The sequence below is a fragment of the Bufo bufo genome, chromosome 2 (assembly GCF_905171765.1).
Source record: "Bufo bufo chromosome 2, aBufBuf1.1, whole genome shotgun sequence".
Classification (NCBI taxonomy): Eukaryota; Metazoa; Chordata; class Amphibia; order Anura; family Bufonidae; genus Bufo; species Bufo bufo.
Window position 1 is genome coordinate 244,977,651 of NC_053390.1, and position 18,616 is coordinate 244,996,266.

The window sequence follows — 18,616 nt, forward strand, 5'->3', positions numbered from 1 at the left end:
AGATTTCATGCGGCGAGCATGGATACACGGGATCCTCACGGCCGCTCGCATCTCGCTCCTGCGCATGTGCAAGATCTCCGTGCGGCGTATCTAAGTGCGGCGCAGATGTGCATATGTGAATGTGAATATGAAGAATAACATAACAAAAACATGTTCAGGGTATAGGTGGCACATGTTTAGGGTCTGGGAGGCAGGGAGGGAGGACAAGGAAGATGGTGGGATGCAGGGATGGTGGTGATACCATGGGATGGCGGTGGTACCTAGGGATGGTGGTGGGATGCAGGGATGGCAGTGGTATCTAGGGATGGTGGTGGGATGCAGGGATGGCAGTGGTATCTAGGGATGGTGGTGGGATGCAGGGATGGCAGAGGTACCCAGGGATGGTGGTGGGATGCAGTAATGTACTGCTGTGTGTTGAAAAAGGGGTAGTCTTATACGGCGAGTATATCCCAAACTCTATATTTTCAGTGTAAAAGTTGGGGGTCGTCTTATACGCCCAGTCGTCTTATATGCCGGCATATACGGTAAGTATTTAAAAATCATACATTGTGATTTTCTGGATTTTTTTTTCCGATTCTTTCTTTGTACCTACGATAAAAATGACAGACCTTTCCATTCTTTGTAAGTGGGAAAACTTGCAAAATCGCTGGTGTATCAAATACTTTTTTCCCCCAATGTAAATATCTCCCTCTCTTATACCGACTAGCAAAGATTTGGCAAACCAAACACAGGAAAAGAATTTCAAAATAGTGTCTGGTTGGTACAGCTGCACAGACCTCCACCATAAACGTTACCCTTAGGTCTTCTGACTTATACTGGCGCTGTAATTTGGCCATTGGGAATATGACTCATATCCTGCAGCCGTGGCATTGGTCTTTGATATTTATCCCAAAGCATGAACTCCACTTTATTGCCCTCACCCCAAATAACACTTTTATCTTTTATTTCTGGCTCCATTTCTAGCTGTAATAAAGGACTCCTACATCATTTTCTATCAGCAGCCCATATGGCGATACCTAGAAAATGGAAACCTGTAGTAGCTCCCTCGATTGGCGAGTGGATCGCCGAACTGACTCATATTAATTGTATGGAAATCCTAATGGGGGAAGACCATGACAGATTGTATAGGGTCGAAAGACAAGGAATGCCTTGGACCTCTTACAAGACAGATCCTCGATTTTTGGTTTGGTTAAACCAACAGGTAGTTTTATGGTCTCTTTACTTACAATGCAGACTTGGGTTGCGCATCTGTGTTTTCCCTTTTTCTCCCCCCCCCCCCCCCCCCCCACCTTTATTTTTCTCTTCTGTTTATCTTTGCTCATATATCCTGTTTATTATGCTTCTTTGCTGAGGGTATTTTTTGTGACTAAATATCATTTCCGATTGCATATATTTTATTTCCTCCTCAGTGGACATTCTCTGACTGCTTATCTTCTATTGTATAATGTATAGTTTTGAAAATAATAAGATTAAAAAAAATAAATGATAAAACCTGACTACAATACAATATTGGGTGGCTACTGTAAGATTTCCAGAAAGGTAACAAATTGCAAATAATGTTTTCATAGCCCATCCATACAGCTGTGTAGGCTGAAAAATGTTGGTATGTACCTGTAAGCATTCTTGGAGACAGGGCGGGGATCAAACTTGAAAAAAATGATGCACATGAGGAGTTTCTGGTAGGACACAGATGTCAAAGTGTCGCTGCACGGAGTGATCACTGTTTCATGGATGATTCCTCAGTTGCCTGCAGATAAAAAGAGAATAAAAAAATGAAAAACTAATGTAATAAATACTTTCGTAATCTCATTTCTAAACCTCACCACCTACTATTGAAAGCCGAAATTTAAATTTCCCACAGTTCCCATTAGCAGCACTCAATTTTAAAACCAACAGGACACCAAAGGCGCATTTGTCTTAATGAGCTGCATTTATCTAGATCACGCCAACACATTCCTACAGCTTCAAATGTCATTTAAATGGGATTTAATACGGTGCTTTTACATGAGAAACACTGGAAGGTGAATAATAATAAATCCTAAAATACAGGAATATTACAATTTGTACATCAAAGCTGAAACCAGTATTTTCTTGACTTGAGACCTTACATTTTCTGCGGTCTTTCTATGAGGATTTCGAGATCATGACATTTATATAATTTATTTATATTTTCCATTAAAGGGGTTTTCTGAGATTCAGATATGGATGAACTATTCTCACAGGAACGCTGCGGGTTCCTCGCAGCCTACCAAGCACAGTGCCATCCCTTAGATAGTGCCTGTGCTTGGTATTGCAGCTCAGCCCCATTAACTTGAATGGGACTGAGCTGTGCCTAGGCCATGCGACCGATGAACATGATGTCAATGGACTAGGAAAAGACCATAGCACAGACCGGAGCACCAGAGTCTCTTTAAACAGCTGATCGGCAGGGGTCCTGGTTGTCAGACCTATCTGAAGATAGGTAATCAATAGCTGAATCTCGGAAAACCTCTTTAATTATAGCACCAATGTATTCTGCAGCATTTTAGAGAGACCTTTACCACTGCCACCGGCCTGTCTTCATTAGGGCTCATAATCTAATTTCCTAATTTCAGATACAAACACACACAGGCCAATGAGAAGCCAACTGAAATATCAGTATGATTTAGAAGCATTGAAGGAAAGTTTAAACCCACAGATACTTAGGCAAATTTCACACTAGTGTATTCAGTGCAAGAAATAGGCTCCATGTGTCAGAGGTATTGCCTGTCCTAAATGCTGCGCCTATAACATGCATCCATGGCACTCTAATGAATTATAATGCTGTGTGTTCCATCCTGTCATAAACTCTAATGATCTGTACTGACAGCAGTTGGGAGCAGTGGCTATGTGAGGGAACACACACACACTGCAAACAGGCTCAAGATGGGCCAGAAAGACCACCAGTAGAGAGGATTGTTTGATCTGCTGATTATTTCATTGTTCCACAATCATTACGCACGGTCTCTGCCCAGACCATTTCCAGAAGCTTAGCAGAAGGAAATTTAGCATAATAGTGCCAATACGTGTCTTGTCATTGGCAGCTAGATATCTTGCCTCTTGCCCACGACCATATGCCCTGATCAAATGAGTGCGGGACAATAGTCCCGCGACGTGCACAGCATCATTGCAATCTATGATGCTGTGTGCTCCTGTGCGCACGATCAATGCCGCTCTGGGACATATGGCCCGCTCACGTTCCGTATATTTCGGAGGGCATATGGTCGTGGGCAAGAGGCCTTAGTTTGTAGTGATGTTCTGAATGAGAAACCTAGACTGCTACAAACTGGAACCGTATCATCGTTTGCAATGAATCCAGGTTCTGTATGGGATCCCATGACGGTCAGTTTTGATTATGGAGGCCTCATGGTGAGCGCTTCAATCCTGCCTTTGCTAGTGTGATGATCTGGTAAGCCATCGCATACAACATTCAGTCACTCCTAGTAGTGAAACAAGGGATGGCTTAGTAATATATGCAGGATACCCTGCGGCCACATGTGTTGCCTCTCATGGCAGGGCCTTCAACTGGCATTTTCCAGCAGGATAATGCTCTCCCATAAAGAGCAAGGGTTTCTCAGGAATGTCTCGACAAGATTACATCACTTCCTTGGTTTTCCTGGTCACCCAATTTATCGCCAATCAAGCATCTATGGGACCAACTGGGACGCCAGCTTCGGCAATCTACAAGAGTGTATGATCTCCAGGACCAGCTGCAACATCTGTGGGCAAATGTGCTGCAGGATATCATACAGAACCTGTATGCCTCCATGCCCAACCGTATCTCATCTTGAATCCAGGCTAGAGGTGGCTCAACAGGGTACTAGTGCCCACCTTCAATTGTCCAGTTTTCCCCAATAAACTTATTGCACTCTCATATTGCAATCACTTACTGTCCGCATCCGTAGTTCTGTTCCGCGGCCCCACAAAATAAGATAGAGCATGTGCTATTCTTGTCCGCAAGAATAGGCATTTCTATCACAGGGCCGGCCATGTGCGGTCCGCAAAATGGGGAACACACACGGCTGGTATCTGTGTTCTGCGGATACGTAAATATGGTCGTATGAATGTAGCCTAAACGTCGCTCATGTTATAAATGAAGGGCATGTGACGTACAAAAAGGGAGAGAAAAAAATGAAGTGGTATTTCCATCACTCATTAAAATGTAATAATAGGTCACTTGGTATAGAGGGGAACTACATACGCTGAAATATGCTCAATACTAAGACACTAAATTGTATTCAGCCATTGATTAAATAAACTAAGTGATTATGGGCCTACATGGAAAGCTTTTCTGATCCTCTCCTTTTAAGAATAGCCGTGAGTTAGGGCACAGAACAAGGACAATGATTTTTGCAATTAAACGTCCTGCCACCTGCGGTAGCTCCTGTCAAATAACATTGCAGATTTACAACCTGAGGGTGTCTGAGGCTTATGACACAGTGGATAAAATGTGCAGAGAGCAGGACCTCTGCATCCAGCAGAAACATGACGGCAGGTGCGGCAACAGCCGAATCACAGCTAGACGCCAACAAGTCTCAGGCACATCTCCCCATCATAGTTGTGAAGACTAAATAATGTTGAACTCAGGAGCCGCTCAGTCAAATCTAAGCACCAGCAGGATATGTTTTGCAGCCAAGGAGGATATGTCTTCAGCAAGATTAGTAGCAATGACTCCTAAACCCAGGTCTCAGCATGATTTTTTCCCTTTTATTTAAGCTCTCAACTGGCTTCCTAGGTTTTATCAGCCTACGGTATGGTAAGAAAGTAATAGAAGACAAAATCCCTTTCCAGAAATTGAACCTGCCTGTGAATTGGTGCACATTATCCTGACTGCCTTCTAAATTTATGTATCCACTGTAAAGTCACAACAGGCGCCACATTAGAAGCAAACGATGATGTGAAAATGGACTTCAGGGGCAACGAGGATGTTCTGTAGACACCAGGAGGACCTGACATCTTTATCGAAGCAATGAGGCAGAGAAGATTAAGGGCTCTTTCACACGTGCGGATGCCGTGCGGGTAATCTTCTGCGTGAAAGACAGCCAAGCCCCGCTCCGGACAGCAGAGACTCGGAGCATTAACATGACTGATAATGCTCCTTGCCTCTCTCTGACCTTTTTACTACAAAATCACAGTGAGATAAAGTTGTCACCGAGATTTTGTAGTAAAAAGGTCACAGAGAGAAAAAGAGCATTATGAATCATGTCTCTGCTGTCCGGAGCGGGGCTTGGCTGTCTTTCATGCAGCAGATTACCCGCACGGCATCTGCTTGTGTGAAAGAGCCCTAAAGCTTGTTGTAGAAATATTATCTGTTGTAGAAATATTAATATTAGAAATCCGCTCTCATCAGGCTTTGTGTAAGGAAAAGGTAAATCTCTCAACCGCAGTCAGCCAGAGGTGTTTTCAGGTTAAGTTCTGCTGAGCAACTCCCTTCCCCCCCTGCCCAGTCTGTTTCTTTTATTTACTCACAAAAGGTGTAAAAGGGGCTGGCCCATAACAAGGATGCAGGAAGTGATGACATGGGAAGACAAGACACCATCATTTACAATAACCTAGCTAACAAACACATGTATCCTATAACCACTGGAGTTAACTTTATGCAGCCTTGCTCAGTGATCAATGCCAGATAAAGTTACTATGATCCTCATGCATGTTTATTTACAGGACAACGTCATTATCTCCACGGCTGATCAGGCGCACTAGAGACAACAAACGCACGTTCCTTTCATATATTGTTCTCTTAACAAATGCATCCACGCCAAGCCAATAAATCCGCGTCTTGCGCGGGGGCCCTAGCCGGCGTCCATACATCAGCCAACAAAACACTGCTCTGCTGAACACATCAGTCTCCCCCGGCCCACAGCCCAGTGATTAGCACATGGACCATTCGCCGATGGAGACCTCTGCGCCCAGCAGCTGTGACAGGACATACACAGGAAGATATCCACTCCAATGGCTTACCCTGACACTGAGAGACATGATGACAATTCACAATAGATTAAATACACATCCTAATAAAATTTCCACAACAAGCCTAAAAGGGATTTTTCAGGGGGAACATTGCGTCTCATTTATCCAAAGCGGAATTAGACTTACCGGTAATTCAGTTTCCATGAATCCACCATGACGGCACACATGAGAGATTGACCCCTGACCTCTGTAGGGGTAGGAACAGAGAAAGGTTAAATTGACCCCTCCCACCACCATACACCAGTAAGTTCCAGATTACAGTGCTCCGACAAACACTATAAGTGAAACATGCATTTATTTATTTTTTGGTATTTCCTCATACCAGTATATATTTAAATTTTTATTTTATATATATATAAATTGTATATATATATATTTTTTTTTTTTTGGGTGGGATATTGTGCAGTCATGGTGGATTCATGGAAACTGAATTACCGGTAAGTCTAATTCCAGTTTTCCATTTCACCACCATGACGGCACACATGAGAGACCTACCAGATTACGAACATTAAGGGGGGGCTATGGCTTGTAAAACTTTCCTCCTGAAAGAAAGATCTGAGGATCTGGATAAGTCCAATCTATAGTGTTTTACAAAAGTATTCATACTAGACCATGTGGCTGCTCTGCATATTTGTTCTAGAGAAGCCCCTGCTTTTTCTGCATAAGATGAGGAAATTGCCCTTGTAGAATGAGCTTTAACTCCTACGGGGCAACTAATAGGAATCGTCAGTCTGATCCATCTAGCGATGGTTGCCTTTAATACTGCTTTGCCCTTATTCTTTCCTTGGAATTGGATAAGTAAATTGTCCACCTGGCGTAAGTCCTTGGTGTTTTCTAGGTATTTGAGGACCGTTCTTCTGACATCCAGGCAGTGGAATTGCTTCTCCCCAGGATTTTTGGGGTTTGTGCAGAAGGAAGGTAATATTATTTCTTGGTTTCTGTGAAAATCGGTTACTACCTTGGGTAAAAACCCTGGATCTAGTTTGAGGGTTATCCTGTCTTGTATAGTGAGGTATGGTTCCCGAATTGAAAGGGCCTGGATTTCGCTTAACCTCTTAGCTGATAATATGGCTATCAGGAAAGCTGTTTTCTGTGAAAGGTTCTTTAAGGAGATGTCTTCTAAAGGTTCAAATGGAGCCCCTGTCAGTCCTTTAAGAACCGTATTTAAGTCCCAGGAAGGCATCCAGGGTCTGATTGAAGGTCTTAGTCTAGATGCGGATCTAATAAATCTCCTGATCCATCTATGACTGGCCAGTTCACTGTCAAAGAAGGCACTTAGGGCTGAGATCTGAACCTTCAGGGTAGAAGGTCTGAGGCCTAGTTCTAGACCCTTTTGAAGAAAGTCTAGGATCTTCTGGATATTGGGCTCTGAATTGTTAGGTGTGTCCTCTCCACTCCAGATACAGAATTTTTTTCCATATTTTGAGGTAAATGGCACCAGTAACTTTTTTCCTACTTGCCTTGAGAGTACATATTACCTTTTCAGAAAGACCCTTGCGTCTTAGGATGTTGGATTCAGGATCCATGCTGTTAGTTTGAAGAGTTCCGGATGTGGATGCGAGATCGGGCCCTGGAACAAGGTATCTTTCCTGAGTGGAAGAGTTAAAGGTTCCTGTGGCGATAGTTTCATTAGTATGGAGAACCAACTTCTCTTGGGCCAGAACGGGGTTATTAGGATTAGTTTTGCCGACTCCTGCATGGCTTTCTAGTTTTGCCGGCTCCGCATCTATTGCCCAAGGATTGTCCCTTGGGTTCAGAGCGCAAAACAATGGGACTTTTGCGTTTAGTTTGGATGTGAATAGGTCTATTGATGGGAGACCCCACTTTTCTACCACCAGGTCGAATATTTCGCTGTTTAAGGACCATTCTCCCTGATCTATGGTGGTCCTGCTCAGAAAATCTGCTATTAAGTTTTGTTCTCCTTTTAGGTGAATTGCAGAGATAGATTTTATTTTTCCCTCTGCCCAGAAGAATATTTTTGTGGATAGATTCAGAAGTTTTACTGATCTTGTACCCCCTGATGTTTTAGGTAGGATACTGTTGTCACATTGTCTGAGATTTTTATGTGGTTGTTTACTATTTCTGCTGAGGCCGCCTTCAAGGTCTCCCATACTGCTCTGAGTTCCCGATAGTTCGAGGATCGCATTGCTATCTCCGTAGACCAGATTCCCTGATAGAGGTCTGTGTTGACTTTTGCTCCCCATCCTGTGCCGCTCGCGTCGGTCTGGATAATTATAGCTGGTGTTTTTTTGCCATTCTATGCCCTTCCTTAGCTTTTTTGAATCCAACCACTAGAGTGTGGAGCTTTTTACGTGCCCTGGGATCCGAATCCTTTGGTCTAGTGATGACTGGTGCTTGTCCCACTTCTTCAGGAGCCAAGCCTGGAGGGTTCTGTAGTGGGCCTGACACCATGGAACTGCAACAATACAGGCTGTCATCTGCCCTAAGAGACTCATTGTCTCCCTGATGGAATAAAACCTCCTTTTTAAAAACCTTCTAACTGTTTTTTGTATATTTCCTATCCTTTCTTCTGGAAGGAAGGAAGTCTGTTTTGTAGAGTCGAAAAGAACTCCCAGAAACTTCACCCTTGTTTGTGGTGATAGGCAGGACTTGTTTAAGTTTATTATCCATCCTAGATTTTTTAAAAGGTCGCAAAACCTGTCTCGATCTATTTTTATTTGTTGTTCTTAGTCTGATATGATTAGGAAGTCGTCTAAGTAGGAGACGATTGTAAGACCCTGAGTTCTCAAAAGGGCGACAATTTCTACGATTAATTTGGTGAATATTCTGGGGGCAGATGATATTCCGAAGGGGAGGGCGACGAATTGAAAATGGACTAGGTTCCCTATGTGATCTTTTATGGCGAACAATCGATAGGTGCCCCCGTTTTTTGTTTTTTTTTACTAGGAATAGGTTTGAGTAATAGCCCTGCCTCTGTTGAGATAAAGGGACTGGAATTACTACTCCTAATTTTTGGAGATCCTGAATTTTTTCCCAAATCAATGGTAACTGTGCCGGATGATGAGAGATTTTGAATCTTTTTTTTTTTGGGGGGGGGGGGGGGGATCTATCCTGTACCCGTCCTTTATTATGTTTAAAGCCCAAGGATTTGAAGTTACGGATTTCCACTGCGGGTAGGTTTTTAGTCTTCCCCCTATCCTGGTGTCATTGGATTTGTTTTGGGGATTAAGAAGATATCCTCTACCCCGTCGCCCTTTTGCATAGCTCCAGCGGCCCGTTTTTCCTTTTCCACGAAAGGATTTTCCCTGAATAAACTGTGGACGAAAGGGCAATTTTCTTTTTGTCGGCTTATCTTCAGGAAAACCTTTTTTCTTGCCCGTAGCTTTTTCTAGGATCGTGTCCAGGACGGGGCCAAAAACGTACTCCCCAGAAAAAGATATCGAACATAACTTCATTTTGGATGCTATATCTCCCCCCCAGGATTTCATCCAAAGAGCTCTTCTGGCGGCATTGGATAGAGCCGCGTCTTTAGCTGAAAAACGAATAGTTTCTGCTGAGGCATCAGCTAGGAAGCCTGTCGCTGATTTCAATAATGGTATTGAATCTATTATCTGTTCCCGCAATGTTTTATTAATTAGATGTCTCTCTAGCTCATTCAACCAGAGATACATCGACCTAGCCACTGAGATAGCGGTGATATTTGTTTTGAGGCAATACATTGCCGCTTCCCAAGACTTCCTCAGGAGGATATCTGCTTTTCTTTCCATGGTATCTTTTAATTGGGAAGAATCTTCAAAAGGTAGCGAGTTTTTTTTTTTATTTACCTTTGCTACCTGGATGTCAATTCTAGGTATTTCCTCAAACACCTTAGATTCAGTGGGATCAAATAATAACCTGTTTTTGAATTCCTTAGAAATGCCTAATTTTTTCTCAGGGGATGCCTACTTGTCCACAATCATTTCTTTAATATTTTCGTTTATGGGAAAAACTCTAAAACGTTTAGTTTTAAATCCCCAAACATCTCCTCCTGAACTGAGTGAAGTTTTTGGACATCCTCTACACCCATAGTGTCTCTAACCGCTTTTAAAAGGTCATTAATCTCCGCTATGGAGAAAAAGATTTTCTTTTTATTCATCTGTTATTTCCCCTTCCGATAAGGGATGCTCGTCTTCATCTCTTTTAGATGAGGAAGCCTCGTCCTCCAACCCGTCATAGTCTGAGGAGGATATATCTATCAATTTTGGCGTTTTGGCCGAGGCGCTGCAAGGGCTTCTTCGCGAAAGGATGCCAATGAAGATCTAACTTCCTCTTGGATCATAGACTTGAATTCCTGCATGATAGACGGCTGTTCGTCTCTCACGATTTTTTTAATACACTCCTTACAGAGCTTTTTAGTATATTTATCAGGAAGTTTAGCACAGCATTGGATGCATCTCATAGTCTTCCTGAGTTTCTTCAAGTTTTGTTTAGAGACCTATGAGAGAGCAGCTGTATTAATGCAGGATTCAATGTATAGTACATCAACAGAAAGTGCGGTATAGATTGAAATGTGGGGTACCAGCCCAAGGGGAGGCATTCCATAGGAGTTAACTAAACCACCTCCTATAATCCCCACTATAGACCCTTTCCTTGGTGGGTCTGCTGCCACTACACAGAAGTGTACACTCACAGTTTGAAGCGTTGGAGCGTCATGCTCGTTGGGTTGCTGTAGCTCATGGTCCGACATGATGCGGCTGTGTCGGCAAGGAACGGAGCTTTTTTAAATCCCCCTCCTGAGATCAAGTCACTTCCGGGTATACTCCTTGACCCGGAAGTGACGTCAGACGCCCGCACACGTGCGACGTCTTGGCCAGCTGATCTCACTAGGAGATAGGAGGCCGTGGCAGTCGCAGGGCAGGGTCCTGATTAACAGGGAGCGAGACCCTGCCGTCTCCCTGTCAGCTTCGGCATGCGCCTCCGGAGAGCAGGGGACATACCCGGAACGAGATGACCGCGAGGGAAGCGCCAAGCTCCCTAAGTATCTCCCAGTTACACTGAAAATAAAAAATAAGGGGTACACAATATGTTTCACCTCCCTGATTGGCAGAGAGGACTTACTCCGTCCTGGCCACTGTAGGGGCAGGAACTCACTGGTGTATGGTGGTGGGAGGGGTCAATTTAACCTTTCTCTGTTCCTGCCCCTACAGAGGTCAGGGGTCAATCTCTCATGTGTGCTGTCATGGTGGTGAAATGGAAAACGGTCTAATGGGAAAACTGTCTTAGTTGCTCATCGCAACCAGTCAGGGCTCGCCTTTGGTTTCTTAAAGTCCTCTGAAAAATTGAAAGGTGAGCTCTGATTGGTTGTTATGGTCAAGTAAGACAGTTTTCCTGTTAAGACACTTCTGATAAATGAGGCCCATGGTCTGTAAAAATGGGGTTGGAGAGTATTTAAAATGGAGAGCATTTTTCACTTTATAGCCTGCACTGCTCTGGTCCCTGCTTTACGCCCCTCCCTGGTCTCAGTCTTGACACACTAGAAATGGTTTGGACTGCCCAGATAAGCCAATCACCCCGATCACCAAAGCGGTGACTCACTTTGTCAAGTGATTGGCTAACTGTGCAGTCCAAGCAGTTTCTGGAGTGTTGGGCCTAATATTAGGAAGTAGGACCGCGGAAAAATAGTAGCGAAGGGGGATCGGTAAGGTGAGTGATGACAGTTTGTAAATAATGGTTATTTTCAGCCCTCTCCTGCTCTGTTTTTACATGCAATCTTTCCCCCAGAAAATCCCTTTAATCTAAGTAAAAGCTTCACAGTCCTCTAAGATCATCATAGCAGTCACTTTAATTAGTCTGTCATTTTACAGATACAAGGGAGATGCAGGCCAGTCACTGCTTACTCAAGCCTACCAGCTCACCCCTCTGTCTAAGGCCTCTTGCACACGAACGCAAATTGCAATCTGCAATGCACGGGCACCAACCGTGGGCCAGCAGCATGCGGATTACGACCCCATTCACTTGAATGGGGTCCGCAATCCGTCCGTTCTGCAAAAAGATAGGACAAGTTCTAACATTTTGCGGAACAGAATCACAGAACAGAACACCACGTTCCACATCTCCAGATTTGCGGACCCATTCAAGTGATGAAGAATGCACGCGGCCGGTGTCCCGCGTATTGCGGTCCCGCCGTATGCTAGCATACCATGGTGATGGATCATGTGATGAGCGCAGTGACGTCACCAAAGGTCCTTTTCTCCCAGGTCCTCAAAGAAGAAAAAGAAGAGAAGCCGGGCTGCACGAACAAGTGGAAGAGGGGAGTTAAAAAAAAATAAAAAAAATAAAAAAAATAAAAATTCTGTATTCTGTATAAGAATGCTATTATTTTCCCTTATAACCATGTTATAAGAGAAAATAATAAAGATCGGGTCCCCATCCCGATCGTCACCTAGCAACCATGCGTGAAAATCGCACCGCATCCGCACTTGCTTGCGATTTTCACGCAGCCCCATTCACTTCTATGGGGCCTGCGTTGCGTGAAAAACGCACAATATAGTGATGCGTGAAAATCACCGCTCATGTGCACAGCCCCATAGAAATGAATGGGTCCGGATTCAGTGCGGGTGCAATGCGTTCACCTCACGCATTGCACCCGCGCGGAAAACTCGCCCATGTGAAAGGGGCTTAAGGGGGTCATTTATCAGCTTTTTACACTGGCCTTTGACAGCCCATGCTCTGCAAGGCGAAGCGGCAAATTTAGGACGAGGTGCATACCTTGTCATATATTAGGTGCACCTCCAGCAGTGAAAACTACTCTAGCATCTGACTGAAGAAGTTTTCACTCATCTTTTACACCCATTTTAGTACATTTCCCGGGGCCCATATCCCGGCCACGCCACAAAATTTGATCATATGGGTGTTAAAAAAAAAAAGTCGCAAAACTGGGGCTTTTTTATGCCAAAAACTTGAGTAGACTTCTTAATAAATAACCTCCTAAGTGTGTATGTAAGAGTCACAATTACACTGCCAGGCATCCTACTTCACCCAGCCTCTAGAAGGGCGTAATAGGTTTCCATAGATTGCAGACCTGGAGGCCATTGTTGGGCCTGAGAGACTGACAGAGTGAACTCCTTTGCTATTGAAGGAGCCATCTAAGCGGTTAAACTGCCAGCAATAAAGCTCCGCTCCTGCCACTGATCTTGCTGGTGCACTGACAATACCTGTGAGATCAGCATAAAGAAAATGTATGTCAAAGAGCAGGAACTAGCATCCAACTGCATTTTGGTCACTGGTAGAGAACCAGTTAAAGAATTTAATTTTTAATTTTTTTTTATTATTTACTCCTGTGTTTAAATCATGATAATCTGTGTCAAAAACTGCCACAAATACTGCATGAGTGACTCCAGCCCAATAGAATCTGTCAGTTTTACATTTCTTTTTACTGCATAGGATAATGTAGCAGATGGGGAATCAGCAGAAACATTTCTCAGAATTTTCATGTAAAAACTGACCCTATAAAAAAAACCAACTGACTTTTACACAATGCGATCAGGTCAGTCATTTGGTGAAAAGAAGCTGACATAGAAGAGCAGTCAATGCATTGAATACATGTACTATAGAAAACAAAAATACAATACAAACACAACAAAGCAACTAATGCTAACTACACAGCGTGTGTCAGGGAGAGCACCCGTCCTGACCTCCCAGCACTGTCGGGGTCACATAGCATTATATTGATTTATGATGCCATGTAACCCTTACAGTTCTGGAATGTATTGGATAACACTGACCGCATTAGTGGGTGGATCTGGAAGCAGAAGGCTCCATCCACTGTGTGGTGACCTCACCAGTGTACAGTTTCCATTCACCTGGGGGTGCAGGGTGTTGGAACCTCTCTGATCTGATATTTTGATGATCTATGCACAGGACAGGTCATCAATATCAAAAAGCATACCCCTTTAAAACATTACCATTACTGAGGATCCATGTTGATGACACAAACTGCCGTGTAACTTTATCACAGCTGTGTTTGGGTTGCCGAGCCACTTAAAATTTTTGAAAAAATTAGAATGGTATAAAATAATAAAGGAAGTAATACTTATCGAACAGATCCTCCGACGCTCCCGGATGGTCTGTGTATACTGGCCTCCAGTAATGACGTGTCAACACCGACATGCAACCCCTTCAGCAAATCAGCCTCTGCAAAAGTGACCTCAGTGGTGTTGGCATGTCACCGCTATCTCAAAGTGATTGGCTCTAGTGGTCACGTCTACTGTATGGAGATCCGTCTCCGTACAGTATTACAATGTATGGGCTCCGATGAACCGAATTAGGTTATTTGCAAAGTCGCGCACTCAACACTAGTCACGTCATTGCTGGAGACCAATGGAGAACCCAGGAATCACTAAAACAGGGGGCAGTGGGGGATAAGTTTGGCGAGTACAGGGGCTGACTGGGAATTTAAAGTGGCCCCCATGCTGCAGATGGGTCCAAATCGACAGAAGGTGACAACAGAAGTAGGTGGGGACAGCAATACTGTAGTGCAGAACAAAATACCGCCCCAGCAGAACCAAATACCACAGTGCGGCAGTATTATACTGCCGCCCATTATACAGTATAAAACTGTACCATCTTCCTGAGGACAACAATACAGTTGAGTTCAGGAGCGCACCTGCGGCCTCTGGCCAGGGGTTGTCTCACCTGAGACGATGGGGGAATATCACTCGGATATGCCCCTATTGTCTGATAGTGTGGATCCCACCACAGGGACCTGCACCTATAATCGAGAAACGAACAAGCCAAAGTGGTGGCGGGAGGACTCTGGTCTGGCCACCACCAAGCGCTCTCCCCATAGAAGAGAATGGGAGCGAACCACGCATGACCGACCGCCACTCCCATTCACTTATATGGGCCCGACGGAAATAGCCAAGCCAGTGCTCAGCTATTTTCGGGCGCCACATAGAAATGAATGGAGGACGGCTGCGCATGCGCAGTGTGCCCTCCAACACTTTCGGGGCTCTGTTTAGAAGATATGGCCCCATTGTCTCAGATGAGAATACCCCTTTAATGCTGAGAGCATCAGATGAGTTTTGTAGGACCGCGCGATTCTTGTCAGTTCAGGAGATAACCCCTCTAGATCAGAACCATCCACCTGCATACATATAGGTAAAATATCGGATTCCACAGATATCCTCCTCCCCCACTGGGTCCTGTGGAATATCAAAAATCGCACCGATAGTGAAGCACTGCCATCATTCCTCACATGCACTACTGATGTTATACTCACAAGTGCACGTGGAAATGCGGGCACATCAAAAAATTATTACCGCCTCGTACTCCTCCTGTCCTCTCTCCCATAGGCAGTTAAACGCCAGTGGTAATATAGATAAAATACAACAGCCTTGTGCTCCAGCCCGACCCGGGTTTCGCTCCAAGCTTCATCAGGGCCGTATACCTCATTAGGACAGGTATTTAAATATCCTCCCAGTTCCCCTCCCCCATTACCACCCTTTTCAAAAATGTCTATCAAACACCTTAAAGCAATATGTAAAATCTTCTTACTGTTATAAAATTCACCAAACCAACCACAAATAATTTATACATCATTGTCCTTTTCACAACCGCCGATCACATGCTTTCATTCATCCACAATATCTTTCATTCATAAAATTGCTCCAATCGGTCATCTGCCCTGGGAAACTACCACGTGGTTCAATAATAAATATTATTTACAGAAGGTCGGGACGGCGATGGGGGCGAAATTCGCCCCCAGTTTTGCAAATTTGTATATGTCGTTCTGGGAGGAGAGGATTAATCCATTCTTGTCCAAAATAACCCAATTTGGTAAACTAACCATATGGCGGCGGTATATTGACGACTGCCTGCTCATATGGGAAGGGGAAAGGCAAGGCTTAGAGGACTTCATCGCGGAACTGAATATAAACCACTGGAACTTGAAAATTACTAGCAGTATTAGTAATGAAGTTAGCTTTTTGGATTTGACCATTTTCTTTGAAGGAGGGATTCTGAAAACAAAAACCTTCTTCAAAGAGACAGATATAAATGGCTACATCGAGGTTAATAGCTGCCACTATGGCCCCTGGTTACACAATATCCCGAAGGGGCAGATAACAAGGGTCCGCCATAACTGTACTGACGTGACCGTGCTTAGGGAACAAAGCCAGATCATACAGGAGAGATTTATATGTGAGGGAGGAATTAGAAGGCTGTAGTCGGAATATAGAAGAAAGTGGAAAAGTAGAGAATAGAGAAGGAGCTAAAAAGATTAATAAAGACTTTCGTTTTGCGTTTCTTACACAATATACCACATGTCGGTCTCGTAAGGAATGCTATCAGAAAGAATTGGACAGTACTAAAGAATGACCCTATCCTGGGAAAAGAAATCCCCGACCGTCCGGAGATTATTTTTTAAAAAGCCCCCAATCTTGGAAACCATCTAGTGCATAGTGCCATTCCTATAGATATTGGGAAGAAAGGAGAAGATAGATTCTCTTGGTGTGGGTTCTGCCTCCCACAGCAGGGTGTCCATTATCCATTCTAATAAAAGAAATAAGGATTTTAAAGAGGACCTTTCATCAGTTTTGACATAGGCTAATTATGGTATTACCTTGTAGGGCGGCCCCCACTGATGCCATGGGTGTATTTTTTTTCAAAAGCCCCCCCCACCCTTGCATCCGCTGTGGTCCCCCGATGATTTGGTGCGCTGTATTATAATGAGCATTAAACTCGCAATGGGGAGGAGACGCAGTCTTCTGCTGTGGGCGTCTCCTTCTGCCTGGCTGTGAGCGGTCTGCTCTGATTGGATCACGTGCACAGCCAGAGAGAAGGAGACGCCCACAGCAGACGAATGGGGGGGGGGGGGGGGGCTTTTGAAAAAAAATAAAAATACGCTCATGGCATCAGTGGGGGCCGCCCTACAAGGTAATACCATAATTAGACTATGTCGAAACTGATGAAAGGTCCTCTCTAAAATTGAGGGAGAAATCACATGTGATAGTTCAGGAGTGGTCTTCATGCTGGAGTGTCCGTGTGGCCTCCAGTATGTGGGCCGCACCATGCGAAAACTGAAAACACGCATACAGGAACACATTAGGAAATGTCTGGAGACACATGGAGTGTCATTAGACTTTAAAACTGTTCATCAGAAAAACCCAAGAGGGCTTATCTTTGCTGGGATTGAAATAGTGAAGGCGAATTGGCGGGGGGGCGAGAATTGACCGTCGAGAAGTAAAGTGGATATATGAGCTGGATACGATCCAGCCGCAGGGACTGGACGTGGAATTTGACTTAAAACCGTGCCTGACAGAATAGGAGTGCCTATGAAAGATCTATGTTTCCACGCTCCATATTCTGACATGTGAGTAGGAAGGGACTCGACTCGGCGCTGTCGGGTCAGGACTGGTCGACAAGAACCACGTGGTAGTTTCCCAGGGCATATGACGGATTGGAGCAATATTGTGGATGAATGAAAACATGTGATCGGCGGTGGTTATTCTGAGGGAAAAGCCTCATGCACACGACCGTTGTTTTATTCCGTGTCCGTTGCGCCGTTTTTCGTGATTTTCTGCGGACCCATTGATTTTCAATGGGTCCGTTGAAAACTCGGCTAATGCACCGTTTTGCCATCCGCGTCCATGATCCGTGGTTCCAGTCCGTCAAATAAATATGTCCTATTATTTTCACGGGAAAACAGTTTGCGGACCCCTTCAAGTCAATGGGACCGCTAAAAAACACGGAGGCACACAAGATTGTCGTCCGTGTCCGTTTTTTTCCTATCATTTGCATGGCAAACCTGTCTTAGACTTTTTTTTACATTCCTTTATGTCTGGTGGTCCTCCAAAAATAAAGGAAGACACACGGAAACAACGGAACCCCATTTTGCGGAACGGAACACAACAACGGTCGTGTGCATGAGGCCAAAATGACAAATGATGTATAAATTATTTGTAGGTGGTTTGGTGAATTTTATAACAGTAAGAAGATTTTACATAGTGTTTTAAGGTGTTTAATAGAAATTTTTGAAAAGGGTGGTAATGGGGGAGGGGAACTGGGAGGATATTTAAATACCTGTGCTAATGATTGAGGTATATGCCCCTGGTGAAGCTTGGAGCGAAACCCGGGTCGGGCAGGAGCACAAGGCTGTTGTATTTTATCTATATTACCACTGGCGTTTAACTGCCTATGGGAGAGAGGACAGGAGGAGTACGAGGCGGTAATATATTTTTGATGTGCCCGAATTTCCACGTGCGCTTGTGAGTATAACATCAGTAGTGCATGTGAGGAATGATGGCAGTGCTTCACTATCGGTGCGATTTTTGATATTCCACAGGACCCAGTGGGGGAGGAGGATATCTGTGGAATCCGATATTTTACCTATATGTATGCAGGTGGATGGTTCATCTCCTGAACTGACAAGAATCGCGCGGTCCTACAAAACGCATCTGATTGACTGTGAATTGAGCCCACTTCACTCTTGGGACCTGCGGCGGCAAACGATCGAGGCAACGTATTGGAGATCTATACTTTATAATTGTACTTTGAGAGCATCAGATGTTTGTGTACCTGGGTGGTGGCACTTATTAGGGTCAGTGGGGGCCCCTGGGGCATTGGCCCATCGGGAAATTTCCCTTTTGGGTGTATGGCCAGTCCACCCCTGGGCGAGTACGATTTAGGG

General features: G+C 44.4%; 1 protein-coding gene across 2 annotated transcripts in view; it reads right to left on the reverse strand.

Moving 5' to 3' along the window:
- TANGO2 (transport and golgi organization 2 homolog) overlaps positions 1-18,616 on the reverse strand; it is a 263,204-nt gene that overhangs the window by 179,273 nt on the left and 65,315 nt on the right. For both annotated transcript variants that reach the window (XM_040416309.1, XM_040416308.1), the window contains exon 2: positions 1,612-1,747. In XM_040416309.1, coding sequence (XP_040272243.1) covers positions 1,612-1,667 — 56 coding nt within the window. In that variant the 5' untranslated portion in view covers positions 1,668-1,747. The remainder of the gene's footprint in view (positions 1-1,611; positions 1,748-18,616) is intronic.